The sequence below is a fragment of the Polyodon spathula genome, chromosome 9 (assembly GCF_017654505.1).
Source record: "Polyodon spathula isolate WHYD16114869_AA chromosome 9, ASM1765450v1, whole genome shotgun sequence".
NCBI lineage: Eukaryota > Metazoa > Chordata > Actinopteri > Acipenseriformes > Polyodontidae > Polyodon > Polyodon spathula.
Genome location: NC_054542.1, coordinates 8,623,698 through 8,645,557, shown reverse-complemented (window position 1 = coordinate 8,645,557; position 21,860 = coordinate 8,623,698). Strand labels below are relative to the sequence as shown.

Sequence of the window (21,860 nt, the reverse complement as noted above, 5' to 3'; positions counted from 1 at the left end):
CTGCAGTCTGCTCTCCATACCTCAACTGTGCTTAGTGGTAAAGAGTGGAGACATGAGCGCCAGTGATTTACTGCAGTGTGCTCTCCATACCTCAACTGTGCTTAGTGGTAAAGAGTGGAGACACCAGCTCCAGTGATTTACTGCAGTGTGCTCTCCATACCTCAACTGTGCTTAGTGGTAAAGAGTGGAGACACGAGCTCCAGTGATTTACTGCAGTGTGCTCTCCATACCTCAACTGTGCTTAGTGGTAAAGAGTGGAGACGAGACATGAGCTCCAGTGATTTACTGCAGTCTGCTCTCCATACCTCAACTGTGCTTAGTGGTAAAGAGTGGAGACATGAGCGCCAGTGATTTACTGCAGTGTGGTCTTCATACCTCAACTGTGCTTAGTGGTAAAGAGTGGAGTCGAGACATGAGCTCCAGTGATTTACTGCAGTGTGCTCTCCATACCTCAACTGTGCTTAGTGGTAAAGAGTGGAGACACGAGCTCCAGTGATTTACTGCAGTGTGCTCTCCATACCTCAACTGTGCTTAGTGGTAAAGAGTGGAGACACGAGCTCCAGTGATTTACTGCAGTGTGCTCTCCATACCTCAACTGTGCTTAGTGGTAAAGAGTGGAGACACGAGCTCCAGTGATTTACTGCAGTGTGCTCTCCATACCTCAACTGTGCTTAGTGGTAAAGAGTGGAGACATGAGCACCAGTGATTTACTGCAGTGTGGTCTTCATACCTCAACTGTGCTTAGTGGTAAAGAGTGGAGTGGAGACATGAGCTCCAGTGATTTACTGCAGTGTGGTCTTCATACCTCAACTGTGCTTAGTGGTAAAGAGTGGAGACATGAGCTCCAGTGATTTACTGCAGTGTGGTCTTCATACCTCGAACGCTCAATCTTATTCCGGCACGAAGACATCAATATCTAGAATTACTTTGGGACTGAATGACTGGGACTTGCAGGGATGGAAATAAAGACCCGCTGCATAGCAGTTTGATCCATTACTGGTTTACCTCTACACTGTGGCTAATCAAGCTCATAGTAAAACCTAGAATGGACAGAACTGCTATGCAACAGACTTATTTCCATCCCTGCAACCTATGCAGATGTAAATTGCAAATAAAACGGCTATGGACCCATTGTATCCAATATAATTCTGTTGACAAAGATGACAACTATGCAGTAGGAATGAAGAAACGCCGAGCAGACGAGCAGACATTCCTGAAGTGCTTCCAGTGCACTGATATGGGATGAATCCGAGGGAGCAGCAAAGCCGTGCTCAATGTACCCACGTACTGGCACAGGGGTGACGCTGGTTCCAGGTGTTCTCACCTGAATGACAGCGCTGAACCAGCAGGTGTTTCCCACGTTCTTTAACCCCACTGGACACTTATCCACCCTCTTCCTGTCGTGGGGATTCGGAGAGTCGCTCCACACTTCCACATGCGTCCTTTTCAAGCTTGCTTTGTTTTCCGCTATGCTTGCCTCTAAAACTCTGCAAAAGGAAATTTAAAAAAAATAAGATTTCTCTCTCCAAAATCCTTTTAACCAAATCCTTTTAGTCCAAGCTCACTTCCAAAGGGTTAGCTGCAAACAGACCCTGTGACCAACAGCAAAGGTGCCAGAGTGCAGACGTTCATCTATTGCAGGGACGGAAATAAGACTCCCATCGCACAGAATTTTGATCCATTCCTGGCTTTACTAGGAGTTTAATAAGACACACCTGAGCTTGTTACCTGTACACTGTGGCTAATCGAGCTCGTAGTAAAACCTGGAATGGGTGAAACTGCTATGCAATAGGACGTTTATTTCTATCCCTGCAATAAAACAATATACACTGGCAGTCAAAATGATGGTGTCACCAGCCTTGAAACAGAATGGCTGGGGGTGGGACATGTATTGCCCCTTCAATCCCACTCAGACCCTTCTCTTACTAAACGTCTTAGTAACCCTGAATAGCTAAGTGGCTCCTCTTTAAATATATGCAAAGATTGTAATAACCAGGCCCTTTCACAAGTGCAGTGGTGCCCCAAAATAGAACATTTTAATGAACTAATTAACGTAAGTCTTGATTAGTAAGCATGGTCCTTTGCAATACAGTCCAAAATGTGTGCAGACAAGCAGAAACTCTGCTGAGTTCGATACTCTTGTGGTGTTTTCTCAGGAATGCTCCCCACCTGCTGATGGCTTGCTCCTCATCAGTTATTCCGGTCTCCCTAAAGGCTCTGCTCGACTCCTCCAGACTGAGGGCGATGGCTCTCTGAAGGTCATCCTTGTCGTCTCCAGTCAGATCGATGACATCTGAAACAGCACAGACTCATCATTAACAGAGACACACACAAAATAAAGAAATAGTACAGAGCTTGAGCAAGACAAAAATCAGGAGCAGCAAGGAAGGGGCTTTATTACAAAACACCTCCGAAGAAATACTGCTTCAACAAACCACCATTATATTGTATTCTAGGGCTGAGCCATGTGAATGCTTGTAAACAAATACTCTATTGGAAAAAATACTCTGTCATAAAGGAATGTGAACAAAGGGGAGATGTTGCAACACAAGCCAGCCTGTGATTCCCTACGGTAAAAATAACCGCCGCTCCTCACCCCTCATGAGTCAGTTACACAAGGTGCTGCATGTGAGCCAGAAGTACTTCCAGACTAGTTAGCAATACCAAAAGCTGCATATCTGCTATTTTAAGACTATGAATGTGAAATGTTTTATTATGCAACAGTTGTTGCTTTAAAACTGTTTATCAGAGGAGGGCAGTTCAGTGGTTTACTCGGCTCACTTGTGATAGGGTTTACACTGCTACCAGAAATGCATGCTTTAAATCTAGAAATGTCAAGGAAATGAGTTCAAACGGGTTATTCTCCTCCGCAACCTCTCCTATCACAGTGAAAGGGCAACATGCAAAGAAATACTTCAGATTAGAGCTGCACAACCCGATTATTCAGCTTCTACTAGGTGAGGGGCAGTGCTGCTGATTTAGCTGACTTGTCACTCAAACTGAAACAACGGAAGAAACAGCTGCTCTCCACAAAGCTGGCAGCCTGTCTGCTGTGGAGTCGAGCAATCAGCACCTACTTGTGTCAGCCTGGCTGCCCACACTGATGTATCTGTCATTTCCAGGCTGTGCAGTCTGGTAGTAAGCTGCCTCTTCCTGCTGGGTGACCTTGGCGTTCTTCTCTGTCAGAAAGGCCACTGCTTCTGCAAGGTCCCCATTGCTGACCTTCAAAAGAGAAAAACAAGGAGAATGTAAAACACCCCCACCTCTGCTGTCTGCTAGTCTAACAGTGCGTTAATAATTAAGCATTGGTGACCAGAACATCTCATGATCCAATGGTCATATCTACAAGAGTGCACTTCTAAAATTGCAAGAAACTAGCAAGAAACAATAGCGGGCGTTCAGGACAAGTTCTTTAAAGATGTGCCAACGCCTCTGGGAAGCACTTCCATAACTGAGGAGCACTGCAACAGAAAACCCTGACAGTACCTCCTGCTGAATTCAACCAGCTGCAAGGACTGAGCTCACAGATGTGTAATAACCAATGCAAACTGTGACCAAATGTGTGCAAACAGTTGCTGAGATAACAGACAGAAATCCTGCATCGACCTTGTGCCTGATTTGGATGCTCCCAAGAACTGGATTCTAATTAATGTCCTGGTCGAGTTTCATCACAACTGGAGGACTGGTTCTCGAGATGTTGACTGCTGCAGGTGTGAAATACTGTAGCCAGCCCTGCAGGCTGTCATGCACATCCCTGCAGGGGAAATAAAGGCCAGTGCAGAAAGTGTACAGACGAGGGATGGAAATAAGACCCCCATTGCACAGCAGTGTTACTACATTCCTGGTTTTACTAGGAGTTTAATAAGACACTCCTGAGCTTGTTACCTGTACATTGGGGCTGATCAAGCTCCTAGTAAAACCTGGAATGGGTGAAACTGCTATGCAATAGCAGTCTTATTTCCATCCCTGCATAGACACTGTAGTGTGCAGCAACAGCCTTTCTACATACATGTGATCTATATTTTCACAGAGCACTGTACCTGCAAGGCCTGCTGTAACAACTGGGTATCTGTGGTTCCAGTGACTTCTCTTAACTGGTTTAGTAGTGTCTGTTGATGCTGCAAAGAGAAAGAAATGCAATATCCTCAATGTTCTTAGTGTACATGCTTGCACATTGTGCATGGACCATTAAGTCCACAGACCAACTCTGCAGAAGCGAAGGCCAAATAATTGTGCTACCCTCCTTTACAAAGGTTTCCCACAGTAAAAGCACAGCAAAGTGTAATAAAGCACAGTGAAAGCATGTAAAGCACAGAGGTGTGGCAAAGCATATTAAAAAACAAGGAAAACTGTGCTGAACTAAATGCATGCTGTAGTATACCATGGGGAAGGCATGGTACAGCTGCAAACACACTGTGGTACACTTTTAGAAGAGCTGCTGCAGAATGTTACACATTGTGTCACACAATCCCAGCTGCTCTGCACACGCTCCAGTTCATGACACACCAACACGTGCTTTCCCAACAGTTCACTTCATAGGGTTTGGCAGAGGCATGCATTTGTTTTGGCCATTTAAAAGCTGACTTTGTATTTGTCCAACACTCATCACCCATCAGGCTCCCACCCATATCTTTCCTAAACTTCATTTTCTAAACACTAAAGAACCAATTAAAGAAACCTGCCTGAATTTAAGCCATTTTGTTTTCTGGTTCGTAGCGCTTTAGCACTTTGATTGAAGAAATACAAGGGACTTGTCTGATAACTGCACTTGTTTACAGTGCTGGCTCATAGATACCAGACATAATTAAACACAGGAAGGTGAAGATGCTCAGAACAATACAAGAATTACACTATTCTAGCCCCTTGAATCATGGGCACAGGCTGGTAGAATACAGATGTGCTAGTGTTGAACAAGCAGAGTCTTGCCACAGTATATCCAGTCTCTTGAATCGTGTGAAGATGTGCTAGTGATGCTCAAGCAGTTTTGCCACAGTATATGAAGTCTCTTGAATCGTGTGAAGATGTGCTAGTGATGCTCAAGCAGTTTTGCCACAGTATATCCAGTCTCTTGAATCGTGTGAAGATGTGCTAGTGATGCTCAAGCAGTTTTGCCACAGTATATCCAGTCTCTTGAATCGTGTGAAGATGTGCTAGTGATGCTCAAGCAGTTTTGCCACAGTATATCCAGTCTCTTGAATCGTGTGAAGATGTGCTAGTGATGCTCAAGCAGTTTTGCCACAGTATATCCAGTCTCTTGAATCGTGTGAAGATGTGCTAATGATGCTCAAGCAGAGTCTTGCCACAGTATATCCAGTCTCTTGAATTATGTGCACAGGCTGGTAGTGTAAAGATTGCTAGTGATGAACAAGCAGTCTTGCCAGTGTAACCCCTTGAAATGCACTCTAACAATCAGCTCCTTCCGCCAGACTCAATGAAACAAGCTAACTGTGGACTTTAAACCTGGGGCAGCTGGCACAACAGTTCTGATCCGAGGAAAAACAAACAGCAAACCTTGTGCGGTTTTTTCTCTCTCCTTAACTCTTTGTCTGAGTTATTGAAGTAAAATAACAGCCTGCCTTAGACGACTGTTACAGCAAACAATATTATCTTCACAGCTGACCTCCCAACGTACTGGATCAAACTAAAGGAATCACCAGCCATCTCGACTTTATCAGAGGGATAAGATCAAATTCAAATGGATTAATTTAACCAGGATAGAACCCTTGAGCTATACATCTCATTACAAGGGGGTCCTGGCATAACATTATAAAATCAATGGCAAAAGTAGTTAAATCATTCAAACAGGACTAAAACACACAAAACAATCATAAAAAAAAGTAATAGAAAATAAAAGCATAACAAATCCTATTTACATGACCCTGGTCACAGTCAGGACCTACAAGTTTTGCAACCCTGCTCGGATTTCAAATAAAATAAATGAGTGGCTTAAAAAGGTATTGTGAAGAAGAAGCTGTTTTTCTGTTCCAAGGCAAGGAGCTCCAGAGATGCGATGCTTGATATACAAAGGCATGCTGGCCCGTGCTAGATCTCAGTGTAGGGTTTTTAAAAGCAGGGATTTGATCTTAGTGCATAGACAGAGTTACATGTCTCTTACAGAGAGGTACGGTAACGTGGAGCACTTCCAGTGAACACTGTATAAACGGAACACAAGAACTGACAGAGCCTTCTATTCTCCAGACTGAGCCCCCCTAAACTGTCATAGAGAGTACAGTGGTGCTGGTTGTAATCAGAATTCAGTATAAATCTTGCAGCATTATTCTAGATAACTTTATGGCATCATTGCAGATAGCCTACAGGAAAAGTCTCATTTACATTTTTTTTTTCTTTCTTGTTGATAGAAACTTTGAGACCCATGATGCCTAATGACGTGTCTCTCCAGGCCCCGCCCCTGCATCTAACAAACCAACACGTCAGGTCCATACGCGCAGCAGACTAAGTAGAGACTGTGATGCGGTCTTCAAAAAATGTAAAAACATCTAACCCGTGACATGAAAGCGGTCTATCATCTCGGACAGAGAGTGTAGGCCCCTGGCTGTACTCTAAAAATCAAGTGCGCCCTGCCTGGGACTCCAGTCCCAGGGACATTGCGCTTTGCAATGCCAATCTTTGTATGGAAGCAGGAACGAAGCCACTGTCCAGCTGGGAGAGTCGGCTATAACCCAGCCCTTTCACTAATTCCCCTGGAGATGCCCTTGGCGGAGGACGTCAATGCTGCACATGCAACATTTCGCTTCCAATGTTCTCAGTAATGGCCTGCTTGTTTGGGTAGTTCTGTCAGGCTTACACGAGGCATTGCGTTTGTGTGTATCGCACCGGTCACAGCCCATTCCCTGCGACTAAATCCACTCGCCTCGCTAGTGATTTATGCAATTGGCAGTATTGGACAAACGCGGGGCATTTCAGAATGTGCACAGTGCTCGACTTCTACTACACTTTACACAAACAGAGACGCACCAAGAGCAGTTTGTGCTTCTTACTGTATAGAAGCGCACCGTGTTAGACTGCCTGCACCATGCATGCGTAACCCCGCCCCCCTGCTCCAAATCACACAACACAGGCAACCTCGCCAGCGCTGCAGGATTAAACAACGCGCTGGTATCGCTGATCACTAACGGATAGCGGTATCGACAATGCACCGCCACCCGTATGCTATCACTGCTGTTCGTTTACTCTGCTGTAGCCTGGATTTGACAGGTCTTCGTGTTTTTAATTTTATATCGCTGCGTTTTTTTTTTTTAAAGATGCTGTAGTAAATACAGTGTAGTCCGCAGTTCCAATACGAAAGGGTAACAGACCTGTTATTAAAGGACCCGCGGGTCGTAGAGAATAAGGCAGAAAGACCTGCAGAGCCCGGGACTCGATTAGAAACAGCGCCGGAGATCAGTTTCCCCTCCCGGTCAGAGTCGCACAACCTCTCCCTCCAATGCCAGCTTCGAAATAAACATTTACCAAGCAAACAAAAAAATACCTTTTGCGAGTGCTGCTGAAGGACATTCTGCTCCACAGTCATGGCCGGGTTAAAAAGAAGAACCAAATTTAAAAAAAAAAAAAAAAACGCGATCAGTGAAACGAAAAGAATGACAATATTTCAGACGCCTCCCTGTTCATGCGCGCATCGCCGGGACCCATGGGCCATCCAGGAGGGACCAAAACTACATGAATCCCATCAATACAACAGCCTTTCTGTGATCCGCTGCTCGGGTCTATGCAGGCTTCGTTCAGAATCGGGATACAGGCGCCGGCTGCGCACGCGTCACTGACGAAGACTTACAAATCACTCATTGCACAACTGATGAGCACATGGGGGGGGGGGCGAGTCAGGGAAGGGTGGGCTTTTGTAAATGGAAAAACAAATACATAAATAAATAACCTCGTTAAAGCAAAGGGGGTATATTGTACATCTCAATATTTTACACATTACACCCACAGTGTGTCTTGGGTTGGTGTTCAGTACTCAGTTTTCTACTGTTATAGCTGCTGCATTAATTCATTACCTTCTATAGGAGCCGTCTCCACAACCCAGCACGCTGGATATAGTATTATTAGTATCATTATTCTAGAAACAAACCTGTGGCAGCAGTCTAGTGTATCACCTGGGGAAGTGCTTCACTTTTGTAGCAATCAGCATTTCTAAGAACTGTGCAGACTGTTTTTTTTACTTGAGTTTAGAGAAGGAGCAGAGTCCAGGTGAATCACGTCAGCCCTGAGACATGCCCATGCTGCGTGGACACAGACCACTGTGTCATGTTTCTATGAAGCTTGCTCCCTATTGTATCTTCACATAGGCTTGTATAATAACACCTCTTCAGTAAGGCAGCAGCGGTACGAATCAATTCATGAGGCAAATCTGGAATGCAATTTACAGTATAATGCATGTGAGCCGTATTGGGCTTTAAAACAGGCACAGGACATGTTGTGTGAAGCGATGTGGGTGCTTCTCAGGGAGCGCCCGCCCCTTCCTTCTTGTCACACGGCCCGGGCTTGGAACTCTTCTGAACTGATGAACCCAGCCTATCAGCAAGGAGGAAGGGGTCGAGGTGGCAATACTGTAGAAACAAAGAAGAAAAGATGGGTTTTATATATCTATACATCTACAGCTAAAACTAAAAGAGATACTCAATATTGCCTCTTGCGATAGGGCTACATGTCATTCAATGGATAATAATAATAATCTCCAAATAGGCCAATATACACACATGCCTTATAGTACAGGCGGGTGCAGGTTAAAAGGTTAAATAATAAAAATGAGACCCTTAAACTCAACCAGGTAAATGTTAGTCACTCCTCATAAAGGATGTCATATAAGGCCTGTTTTGGCCAACAGTTGGCTTAAAAAAGAAACATAGGTCTTGATAACTCAACATGATATCTGACAACTTGCCCTTCATAAAACTATGTGATGTTTGTCTCCCTCACTTCTGTATCACTAAGTTTGAAAACTACAGCATGAGTTTAATATTCTGTGAGAAAAACAACATCAAACTCCGAGCAGAGAATCAAAAGACACAGGTGGTGTTTTTTTTGTGAGGGAAGTGTCTGTTATAACAGGACAAGCTGAAGGCAGCTGGCCAAAACGTTTGACTCCCTGACTTGAGCTTCTATACTTTTACCTTGATTGGATTGTCTAAAGCAATAGGGGGCTGTGATACGATTAAAGAGGCCATAAAATACACCCTTACCTGCTGAGTCTCCCCCTCACCAGCACTTGTGATATCAGAGCTCTGAACAGTGAAATGAGGAGCAAAGCCCTTACCTGCTGAGTCTCCCCCTCACCAGCACTTGTGATATCAGAGCTCTGAACAGTGAAATGAGGAGCAAAGCCCTTACCTGCTGAGTCTCCCCCTCACTCACCAGCACTTGTGATATCAGAGCTCTGAACAGTGAAATGAGGAGCAAAGCCCTTACCTGCTGAGTCTCCTCCTCACCAGCACTTGTGATATCAGAGCTCTGAACAGTGAAATGAGGAGCAAAGCCCTTACCTGCTGAGTCTCCTCCTCACCAGCACTTGTGATATCAGAGCTCTGAATAGTGAAATGAGGAGCAAAGCGAGAGCATTGCAGAACAGCAGCCATCTCTGCATCGACTGACACAGCTTCACCTTTCTGCAAGAAAGAAAAAAAAAAAGATACAAATCTAGAATGAAAATCCCCCCTGGTAATCACAATGCACTGTACTGTGCAGGTGAGGTATGGTGTGTGTTTCAACATCATGACCCGAGTTAAAACCCGTTCTACAGCTTGCAAACTGAAACTAAGATGCACAGAGAAAGGGACTGATCTGCTCCTGGGAGCGCTGCTTTACTTTAAACACGTGGACGGCGTCGAAGTCCAGCTGCTCTGCACAGTCAGGGATCGTTCCTCTGTAAGTCACCACTGCTCTCTTGTTAGGTCTGCTCTTGGGCAACTTGAAGAAACGGTAAGTCCCAGAAGCATAAGCGATATCCCCTGAAAAAATATAATAAAAGAATATGATTGTGGTGTTTTTAGGGTCAAGTAATTCCAATTCATGTTGAATCCTGTACTGGTCCTCAACCCCAAACAGTCCAGGTTTTGGTTTTACCAAGAAATATTAGTTTATCCCTGCATTGTTTCCTAGTGCACTTGCAGACAGCCAGACTTTGAGAACGCTGACAGTGCAGCTACAATCACTGCTACGGAGTCTATAGCCATCACTGTCTTTTAAAGCAATCACTGTACTGTAATACAAACTGAAATAAAGTAATGCACAAAAGAAGAAACATGGGGATCTTTGGAATCATTTGAGGACCAATCAAGTCCCAGAGCTCCCTATCTGGGTGATTGCTGAGAATGAAGCTGCAGGGTATGTGGTGTTTTAGAGCCTGGATCACACGCATGCTTGAAGAGGGGCTTGTATTAAATCATGCTGTGGAGTCTGACGTGAACATGCCTGTTTTTTTCAGAATTTCACAGTTGTGGACCAAGATCTTGCTTGCAGTAACCAGGTATGGTGTGCTGAACCCCAGCTCCTTCACCACGGAAATCAAATCCTTCCAGTAGAGGGCCCCTCCCATTCCCTCTCCTGTAACAAGGAAACACAAGCAAATCACCAAGCGTGCACACCAAGTCTAACAGGAAGTGAAGCACAGGAAGAGCATCCACACCAAGTCTAACAGGAAGTGAAGCACAGGAAGAGCATCCACACCAAGTCTAACAGGAAGTGAAGCACAGGAAGAGCATCCACACCAAGTCTAACAGGAAGTGAAGCACAGGAAGAGCATCCACACCAAGTCTAACAGGAAGTGAAGCACAGGAAGAGCATCCACACCAAGTCTAACAGGAAGTGAAGCACAGGAAGAGCATCCACACCAAGTCTAACAGGACCCCCCCCCCAAGACACAGGAAGGGAACGAGAGACTCTCGATTCACTATGAGCAGCACAGGAAGATCACGCTGGGGGACCCGGTACCCAACGCTCAGGAAATGAATCTACAGTGTGGTGTGCAAGCGATCACAAAGGTGACGAGGAGGATGAGGAGCCTGATTACCCCACACAACTGGATCCTGTTTTAAACTTTCAGGTACAGCCTTGCTGGAGTACAAGTCGCTGAAATAAAATTCTCCACCATCCTGAAAAAAAAAAACAAAACAAAAAAAAAAACTTTAGACATCAAGGTTTTTATTTACATTAAAATACATGTATTTATTATTATTATTATTATTTTGTAAAATGTTTCATGAAACAACCATCTTTTTTTACTTTTACTAATATAACATTTCGATCTCTTGCATTGAGAGCGCACTGGGAGCTGTGAAAGTCAGTGTGAAGCAGATGCTGGCGAGCGTGTGCTTCTCTTCTCTGTGCTGACGGTGTCAGACATGTGCTCTCTCTGCAGCCCAGAGCGTTGTGACCTTCTCTGTAGACATGGCTGACCCTATGTTTCCATGTTCATTCAGCTGTCAATCTGAGCTGCCCTGGTCCTGTGTTTCCATGTTCATTCAGCTGTCAATCTGAGCTGCCCTGGTCCTGTGTTTCCATGTTCATTCAGCTGTCAATCTGAGCTGCCCTGGTCCTGTGTTTCCATGTTCATTCAGCTGTCAATCTGAGCTGCCCTGGTCCTGTGTTTCCATGTTCATTCAGCTGTCAATCTGAGCTGCCCTGGTCCTGTGTTTCCATGTTCATTCAGCTGTCAATCTGAGCTGCCCTGGTCCTGTGTTTCCATGTTCATTCAGCTGTCAATCTGAGCTGCCCTGGTCCTGTGTTTCCATGTTCATTCAGCTGTCAATCTGAGCTGCCCTGGTCCTGTGTTTCCATGTTCATTCAGCTGACCCGCAATGGCTGAATGCCACACTTCTGAATAGCACACTTCTGAACGCTCTCCTATAGGGCAGCCCCAACACAGGCAGGCAGCAGTGACACAGCCAGAAGGAAGGAGGAATAAAATGACCTTGAGAACCCGATGTGCTTCCTGAAGGACGGCTCTCTTGTCAGGACACAGACATATTACACAGTTTGAGCTGAAACAGAAAGACAGAGGCTCCTGTTACAAGCTTTTATTCCAAATCCACAGAGTTCACAAGTTTAATAACACAGCTGTGGAAATAAACTAAGCATTATTAACACAGTCCAGTTGGGCCCATTCAATCTTATTTTGCAGAGGGCTGGTAAACCGCAACCACCTGCCCATACTGACCATACTGACCACCTGACCATACTGACCACCACGTTTTAACACTGCAGAAAACTGACCCGACTGCGCCCACCCATTTCGGAGACAGCTTTTTGGCAGAAGCCTGGCTGTGTTTTGTACAGTGGTTGAGACTCTGCGCTCAGCCTCCTCCTGTTACACTTACATCAGGACATCACAGCTGTCACTCTGGATGCCAGCCTCTCCCAGGCTCTCCAGATAGCCTTGAACAAAATCAGTATTCGCTTTCTCAAATCCAAACTTCTCCTGGTGGTACTGGAGATATCTGCGTGATGTCAAGATCTAAAGGGTAAGGATGAAAACAAACACAGACAACCTGCTGAGAACTTGAACACACTTCTATCAGCTAATCAAACACAGTCAACCTGCTGAGAACTTGAACGCACTTCTATCAGCTAATCAAACACAGTCAACCTGCTGAGAACTTGAACGCACTTCTATCAGCTAATCAAACACAGTCAACCTGCTGAGAACTTGAACGCACTTCTATCAGCTAATCAAACACAGTCAACCTGCTGAGAACTTGAACGCACTTCTATCAGCTAATCAAACACAGTCAACCTGCTGAGAACTTGAACGCACTTCTATCAGCTAATCAAACACAGTCAATCTGCTGAGAACTTGAACACACTTCTATCAGCTAATCAAACACAGTCAATCTGCTGAGAACTTGAACGCACTTCTATCAGCTAATCAAACACAGTCAACCTGCTGAGAACTTGAACACACTTCTATCAGCTAATCAAACACAGTCAACCTGCTGAGAACTTGAACGCACTTCTATCAGCTAATCAAACACAGTCAACCTGCTGAGAACTTGAACGCATCAGCTAATCAAACACAGTCAATCTGCTGAGAACTTGAACACACTTCTATCAGCTAATCAAACACAGTCAATCTGTTGAGTAGATGAACACACTTCTATCAGCTAATACAAGCATGTCTCTATGTCCTGGACCAGATTCTCCAAAGCTACTTACTCCAAATCATCATTGGCATTATTTTTATCAGATGGGGGGAAAAAAACACAATTTTCAACTCTGAGGGAACGCACAGCTACTTTGTGGCGTGGAACTTGGTTTCAGAAGACTAGGTTTCAGGCCACTGCACAGCACACCAGGGGAGACTTGGGGTTTGATACAAACTAGGTCTCCCGGTCCCCTGGAACCAGGTTTCAAACCACTGTTCCTGAAAAAGGGTCTTCTTGTTTCCTCGGCTTAAAATGGATAAGAAACAACTCAAGATTGTTTGCAAGTCTGGGTTGTTTTATTTCTGGCTTGCTATTGGGCGTGTTATTACTTTATAAACACATCCTGCTAATGGTGTTTTTGGAGGAAACAGCCTTGAGCATCGAGCCCTCAATGTGGCAAATGCTCTGGGTCTGTACTGTAACATGGTGTTCACCATTTCAGCGGTCATGTCCACTCCTGTCACATGGCCAGTCTGCCCCACCAGTTTGCTGAGGATGTAGCAGTCTCGTCCTGAGCCACTACCCAAATCCAGGACCTTACAGCCCTCCAGACTCTCCGGGACCACCAGCCCACAGCCGAAATACCTGCGACAGGACAGGCCAGTTCAGAGAGAGCCTTCACTGAGGACAGACTGCACGCTTTAAACACGATGCATTCTTACAGCCCTCCAGACTCTCCGGGACCACCAGCCCACAGCCGAAATACCTGCGACAGGACAGGCCAGTTCAGAGAGAGCCTTCACTGAGGACAGACTGCACGCTTTAAACACGATGCATTCTTACAGCCCTCCAGACTCTCCGGGACCACCAGCCCACAGCCCAAATACCAAATTGAGTGGGGGTGAGAGGAATTGTCGATGTTTGAAAGCTGGTACTTTTAAATGTGAATTTAAATGAAAAACAAAATGCACTTAACCATCTTAATTAAAATTATATATTTTTTGCCCTCAGTTACATCCTTCTATAAATACTGTTGTGCCGTCAAGCTAACGTGTTCAACGACACTAATAAAGGGACAACGTGTTTGGGGCTTTGCTTTTGAACCCCCAGGGCTGCAAGGAGAGAATGAATAGAGAATGAGTGATGATTTGTGAAACACTGTAATAACCAGCAAGCCGGACTCCTACTTAAACATTTCGAAACTACTGTGGTGGTCTCTGACACCCCAATGGTGCGAGCTGTGGCAGGAGGAGGGGGGGGAGAGACAGCGACTGGATGATGACCCCTCATTGTGGCGAGTATCAAACCATGTCTGCTGGGACTCACTTGAGGACCTAATGATCCAAGTTATCTGAACCCCTGATTATGTGTGATCTCAAGCAGAGAAGAGAGACAACAGCCCAGTTTTGACACCAGTTTCTGATGTGTATGGTTTCAAAACTATGACACATATTTTCTATTTGAACACTGGGATAGTACAGTGCCTCCTGTCCTCCGAACGACCGCAAAGGCGCCTGTTTGAATGAAATAAACGTTTCTTTTGAATCGTGTTGCTATATGCCCCACACTCTCTGGACTCTCATACAGTACCGTGAGCAGACATCTGGGTGGACCAGTTTGAGAGCCTCTCTGGCACTGTCAGGCATGGGCCGGCACCCTCTGCTACAAGAAGCATTGCTTTGCAGGTCTTCAGACTTCTGCAAACGTTTTCCATAGTAATTCTGAAGGAAAATAAAGGGTTTTGTTTAACTCTGATTTTATATTTATATATATATATATATATATATATATATATATATATATATATATATATATATATATATATATATATATATACACACACACACACACACACACACACACACATCACAGGTTATCACATTTCCCATAGTAAAAGCGTAGCATAGTGTAATGAAGTATAGAAAACGCATTGTAAATCCCATTCAGGTAAGGTGAAGCATATTAAAAGCAAGCCATGGTAAAGAACAGTGCAGCAATGGGAGAACTACAACAGGAAGCGGCTCACTATCATGAGGGAAGCATGTCTGCGATTGCCCTTTGGAATAATGGCCTGTTTGCTTCGCTCGTCGCCACTTCAAATGGAACCGTGCTTACTGTACCATGCTGCAGGCTACCACTTTTCATACAAAATGACAGGCACCTCCCTCATCTCATATATTTTCGTTTTATTTTTACTCATGCATGTTTATATAACCCAATCAAAGTCGACTGCAACAATTACTGTAAAGAACAAAACTGTGATTTTTAAAGCAAAAACGAAATACCGTGTGTTAAAATACATTCAAAGAAACGAATACAAAAGCGTATTGACAGTATAAAAGCCATTTCAATGAAAGCCCTCTACAGTTCCTCTACTGATATTGTTATTCGTCACTTTCCTCGTACTATACCTTAACATTGTGGTGCACCGCCGCACTGTCCATGCTGCTGCGCGTTTAATCTGAGCAGGATTCCAGACTGTACAATTTGTAGAATTTGCAAAGACAGTGGTGGTAGTTGTCAGTCTCAACTAGCAGAAACTAAAAAACGACGAGGTTTTTATAACTTGCAAAGTAGATGTCTCCAGTCTCAACTAGTAGAGAATGAAAAAAAGACTAGGTTTTTATAACTTGCAAAGGCAGTGATGGTAGATGTCTCCAGTCTCAACTAGTAGAGACTGAAAAAGACGAGTTTTTATAAATTGCCACACAGCACTTTATACGCGTTATAAAAGTGTATTGCGGTAATATGGTGAAAGCACAGCAGTAAAACACAGCGATTGCGTGCTATCAGTATGAAAAGAAGCCTGCTAACTTTTACAGTACAGTAGCCTGTCTGTCCGGTCTCGCTGAGCGGACGCGTTTCCCAGTTACATGCTTCACACACTCGTTTTTGCCTTTATATAATTCGCATATTGTTACTAAGCGTTTTGCAAGGACAGTGCTGGACTGCTAAATCACTGTGCCTGTTGACACTAGGGCTGTTTTCATTAAACCAATCAGACTAGGTTTTACTTGTCAAGTTGTTTTATGCTCGAGAAGACGGGACATTTTGCAAACGGTGACACTATTTAACACATATATAAAGGGACGTGCAGTAATGCCGCAATCCCACAAACTAAATAAAACAAGCAAATCAATAGAATCAAGTAAAAACATCCCCTCTGTGTTTAATTTGCATGTACACTATACCACAGCACTGATATTCTAACGCGGTGGCGCACACATTGCTAAATTAAAAAATCGAACATGCCCCGGCTTCTCTGTACGTCACTGCTGTTTATTTAGTTTTTCCTCGAACCGATCATCGTAATAAGGTGTATGACCGCTCCCTTGTATATGATGAGTACCCTGGGATAGAGACCATGACAATAACTCCAGTCAGGATGCTGCTTGCTGGGATTGAAGCCCCTCCTGAAGCAGGTGATACACAGCTGTCACAGATAGGTGGGTAGGGTAGCGATGCCAGTAAGAGCTGCGCTCCTCAGAGCTGGTTATGAGGGTCTTTTCATTATTCTTTATTAAAACAGAACTACTACTTGCCAGCAGAGGGCGCCATTGTCAAGAAAATACTTTTTCATATTCTTTGCACTGCAAATATCTACAGATACTTGATCCACTGCAGACACACTTATAATAATCCTTTAAAACACATGAAGATAAGCCATCCATCTCCCAGGCTGAGCCAGCAGGTGACACTGGGGATGCATTCAAACCCGTTGAAGATGTGTTTGGGGCCACTTTGAGAGCCACAGGGTGCTGTACCCGCCCCTGTATTGTGGTGAGTGTGGTCTGCGCTCCAGTGTGCACTGCATCATGGCCAGGCTCTCTTCAGCTGTTACTGACACGTGATTCATTATCACTCCTCGTCTTTTTCATGATGTTTGCTGAGGCAGGCAGTCTGTCAGGACACACCCAGTGGGAAGCCACGTCCTCCGTTTGGGATCCACTGATCCACTGCTCCAGGACACGAGCCAAAACCTGGGCCAAGGTGAAACACGGGCAAAGTCAAACACGGGCAAAATCAGAGCCACACACTGGCAAAGTCAAACACGAGCAAAGTCAAACATGGGCAAAGTCAAACACGAGCAAAGTCAGAGCCACACACTGGCAAAGTCAAACACGGGCAAAGTCAAACACGGGCAAAGTCAGAGCCACACACTGGCAAAGTCAAACACGGGCAAAGTCAGAGAAACACTGACACAGAGACAGCCTGGCGCAAAGCACTGCACTTCATTATTTATTTTTTAATTGGGATGTCTGCAAGAAACATCTGTCAGCACCATTATACTGTAAAAGCATCCCATAGTAAAAGCACAGCGGTGTGATAAAGCACAGTGAAGGCATGGGGGGGGGGGGGTCTCCTTTAAAAAATAGGAGTCAATTAAAGACTGGAGTAAACGCTTTGGAAATATGCCCCCTTCTTTTTTGACTCTATAAAGTGTTTGCAGACAGTAGGTTGACAGCGGTCCTGTAGATTTACAATGGAAAGCAGCTGCCTCTTTTAAGTGTACTCTTTTCTTTTTTTATTGCTGTTGAAATGGGTTGTGCTGGGCAGGCTGTCAGGGAGGGGAGAGGGAGTCAACGGATTCTAAATGGCATCCCTTCACTATAACTTACGCTTGTCTGCTATTTGGTGGGAGGGGTTACAGGGGTCAAGGGGTCAGTGAATTAAACGCTGCAGTTAGAAATGTATCACTCATCAGTCTCGATGTAACCCCGCTCTGACACAGCCAGGCTTAAAACTCATTGATTCTCTGTCTCTTCATTCTGCTTCTGTAAATCTTCTAAATAGACTTCTTGTGACACAAGAGATACATTTCCAGTGATGTGGCTGTAGGGATCGGAGTGCTGTTCTCTCCCTTGGAGACTCGTTTTAGCACTGGAGTAAAGGAACAAACTTACAGAAAATACCACAGTATTCCAGGGTTCTGATACAATATTCCAGGGTTCTGATACAATATTCCAGGGCTCTTATACAATATTCCAGGACTCTGATACAATATTCCAGGACTCTGATACAATATTCCAGGATTCTGATACAATATTCCAGGGCTTTGATACAATATTCCAGGACTCTGATACAAAATTCCAGGGTTCTGATACAATATTCCAGGGTTCTGATACAATATTCCAGGCTTCTGAACTCAGGCTAAGGGTAAGTATCTAACAACCGCTGATTTTAAGCAAGGGGAGGAACTATGATCTCTTCATTATGAAAAACTAAAACTTGCACACAGCCTGGTTCACTTTCCTACTGCTGAGCTGCATACCTTTGACGACCTTTGACCTTTGTTTCTGTGCACAGAGCCTGAACTCTGAGCCCGTTCCCTGTGGCCTGTTCCGTGACCTTCGAACTTTAGTGCCCTTTAGCCTGAGAGAGGGCGCTTTGTCCTCCAGTGGCTGACCTCTTGTGCTTCTGCTCTTCAGGGGCTGTGAGAACAGTGACATCCAGAGACCTTTGGTTTGTTCTCCTTTTATGGTGTGATTGTGAATCCCGGGCTGCCTGCTCAGCACTGCGCTCTGTTTGTAGAGGGAGGGGATGTACTGACGCTTGTGATGTTAATGACATCAGCAATACAATAGAAACTCTTGAATAAGCCCAGCGTTTCCTCTTGGACTTCCTCCACGAGGTCACTGATGTAGAGCTGATATAGTAAAGACTATGAGAAGGGCTGGGGTGGAGAGGGTACTATGGAGAATGATGTAGAGCTGATATAGTAAAGACTATGAGAAGGGCTGGGGTGGAGAGGGTACTATGGAGAATGATGTAGAGCTGATATAGTAAAGACTATGAGAAGGGCTGGGGTGGAGAGGGTACTATGGAGAATGATGTAGAGCTGATATAGTAAAGACTATGAGAAGGGCTGGGGTGGAGAGGGTACTATGGAGAATGATGTAGAGCTGATATAGTAAAGACTATGAGAAGGGCTGGGGTGGAGAGGGTACTATGGAGAATGATGTAGAGCTGATATAGTAAAGACTATGAGAAGGGCGGGGGTGGAGAGGGTACTATGGAGAATGATGTAGAGCTGATATAGTAAAGACTATGAGAAGGGCGGGGGTGGAGAGGGTACTATGGAGAATGATGTAGAGCTGATATAGTAAAGACTATGAGAAGGGCAGGGGTGGAGAGGGTACTATGGAGAATGATGTAGAGCTGATATAGTAAAGACTATGAGAAGGGCTGGGGTGGAGAGGGTACTATGGAGAATGATGTAGAGCTGATATAGTATGTAGAGCTGATATAGTAAAGACTATGAGAAGGGCTGGGGTGGAGAGGGTACTATGGAGAATGATGTAGAGCTGATATAGTAAAGACTATGAGAAGGGCTGGGGTGGAGAGGGTACTATGGAGAATGATGTAGAGCTGATATAGTAAAGACTATGAGAAGGGCTGGGGTGGAGAGGGTACTATGGAGAATGATGTAGAGCTGATATAGTAAAGACTATGAGAAGGGCAGGGGTGGAGAGGGTACTATGGGGTGGAGAGGGTACTATGGAGAATGATGTAGAGCTGATATAGTAAAGACTATGAGAAGGGCTGGGGTGGAGAGGGTACTATGGAGAATGATGTAGAGCTGATATAGTAAAGACTATGAGAAGGGCGGGGGTGGAGAGGGTACTATGGAGAATGATGTAGAGCTGATATAGTAAAGACTATGAGAAGGGCTGGAGAGGGTACTATGGAGAATGATGTAGAGCTGATATAGTAAAGACTATGAGAAGGGCGGGGGTGGAGAGGGTACTATGGAGAATGATGTAGAGCTGATATAGTAAAGAGACTGGAGAGGGTACTGAGAAGGGAGCTGATGGGGTGGAGAGGGTACTATGGAGAATGATGTAGAGCTGATATAGTAAAGACTATGAGAAGGGCGGGGGTGGAGAGGGTACTATGGAGAATGATGTAGAGCTGATATAGTAAAGACTATGAGAAGGGCTGGGGTGGAGAGGGTACTATGGAGAATGATGTAGAGCTGATATAGTAAAGACTATGAGAAGGGCTGGGGTGGAGAGGGTACTATGGAGAATGATGTAGAGCTGATATAGTAAAGACTATGAGAAGGGCTGGGGTGGAGAGGGTACTATGGAGAATGATGTAGAGCTGATATAGTAAAGACTATGAGAAGGGCAGGGGTGGAGAGGGTACTATGGAGAATGATGTAGAGCTGATATAGTAAAGACTATGAGAAGGGCGGGGGTGGAGAGGGTACTATGGAGAATGATGTAGAGCTGATATAGTAAAGACTATGAGAAGGGCAGGAGAGGGTACTATGGAATGATGTAGAGCTGATATAGTAGACTATGAGAAGGGCTGGGGTGGAGAGGGTACTATGGAGAATGATGTAGAGCTGATATAGTAAAGACTATGAGAAGGGCAGGGGTGGAGAGGGTACTATGGAGAATGATGTAGAGCTGATATAGTAAAGACTATGAGAAGGGCTGGGGTGGAGAGGGTACTATGGAGAATGATGTAGAGCTGATATAGTAAAGACTATGAGAAGGGCAGGGTGGAGAATGGTAGTACTATGGAGAATGATGATAGAGCTGATATAGTAAAGACTATGAGAAGGGCTGGAGAGGGTACTATAGAGAATGATGTAGAGCTGATATAGTAAAGACTATGAGAAGGGCGGGGGTGGAGAGGGTACTATGGAGAATGATGTAGAGCTGATATAGTAAAGACTATGAGAAGGGCTGGGGTGGAGAGGGTACTATGGAGAATGATGTAGAGCTGATATAGTAAAGACTATGAGAAGGGCGGGGGTGGAGAGGGTACTATGGAGAATGATGTAGAGCTGATATAGTAAAGACTATGAGAAAGGCAGGGGTGGAGAGGGTACTATAGAGAATGCCCCTATTTGGTGTATTTGACCCAGTGAAATGCGGCCCCTTCACATTCACGCACGCTCTTGCTCAAGTGTAATGCAATAAGCGCGCTCTCCCACTGCAGTTGTTTCCCGGGTGTTTGTTGTAGTCAGCTGGTGGTGTGTCTGTCTCTCCACTGATTGTAACTTCTGCTCCTGACAGGCAGCTGCTTCTGGGTTTCCGAGAGTCAGCCTTAAATCCTCAGGGAGGCAATTACTGCGCAGGATCAGAAATTCTGAATTAACAAAAAAGTGTCTGGAATGCATTAACACATGTAAACTATCCTTCAGATAGGCTGCCCTCTTACACATGGGCAGATCTGCCAGTCCATGGAATAGGATTTTGATTGATTGGGAATTTTCAGCGACACCTAACCCTGCAGTGCATTGGGTGTGGGGGCGTACTCAACATTTAATTTGAACATTTACATTTTTCAAACTGCATTCAGTATATATGCAAAGGTGGTGTCTCATAACTCAGGAAACCAATGTGAGATGGGTGTTCTAGGTGATGGTGGAGGCACTTGTTTGCTGGAGCGGAAAAGGCCCATCCAATCATTTTTTTTTTTATCAATTACAAAATTGAAGGAGACGGAAAGGCAAGCAAAAAAAAAAAGTGTAAAAACGTGGCAGCTGGTTGGGAACTGAAATCGACACGACAAAATGCTGACCTCTGCCTGGAAGAGAGAGAGCCATTCGTTGTGCTTGCAGAGGGTCCAGAGTCTCCTCTCTGTCTTTGCATCATACAGAGTCTCCTGTCTGTCTCTGCAGTGTCCAGAGTCTCCTCTGTGTCTCTGCAGTGTCCAGAGTCTCCTCTCTGTCTCTGCAGCGTCCAGAGTCTCCTCTCTGTCTCTGCAGTGTCCAGAGTCTCCTCTCTGTCTTTGCAGTGTCCAGAG

At 44.9% G+C, this 21,860-nt stretch overlaps 1 protein-coding gene across 1 annotated transcript; it reads right to left on the bottom strand.

Annotated features, from left to right (window-relative positions):
• Positions 1 to 4,043: 4,043 nt before the first annotated feature.
• Positions 4,044 to 16,500, bottom strand: zgc:153372 (uncharacterized protein LOC767695 homolog). The gene is made up of 11 exons (XM_041258674.1): positions 15,509 to 16,500; positions 14,688 to 14,818; positions 13,592 to 13,742; positions 12,333 to 12,469; positions 11,927 to 11,996; positions 11,027 to 11,108; positions 10,429 to 10,560; positions 9,823 to 9,965; positions 9,501 to 9,623; positions 8,090 to 8,567; positions 4,044 to 4,118 (listed from the first exon to the last, which is right to left on the bottom strand). The coding sequence occupies exons 1-10, from the start codon at positions 15,539 to 15,541 to the stop codon at positions 8,460 to 8,462; spliced, it is 1,110 nt and encodes a 369-aa protein (XP_041114608.1). The 5' UTR covers positions 15,542 to 16,500; the 3' UTR covers positions 4,044 to 4,118; positions 8,090 to 8,459.
• Positions 16,501 to 21,860: the final 5,360 nt, after the last annotated feature.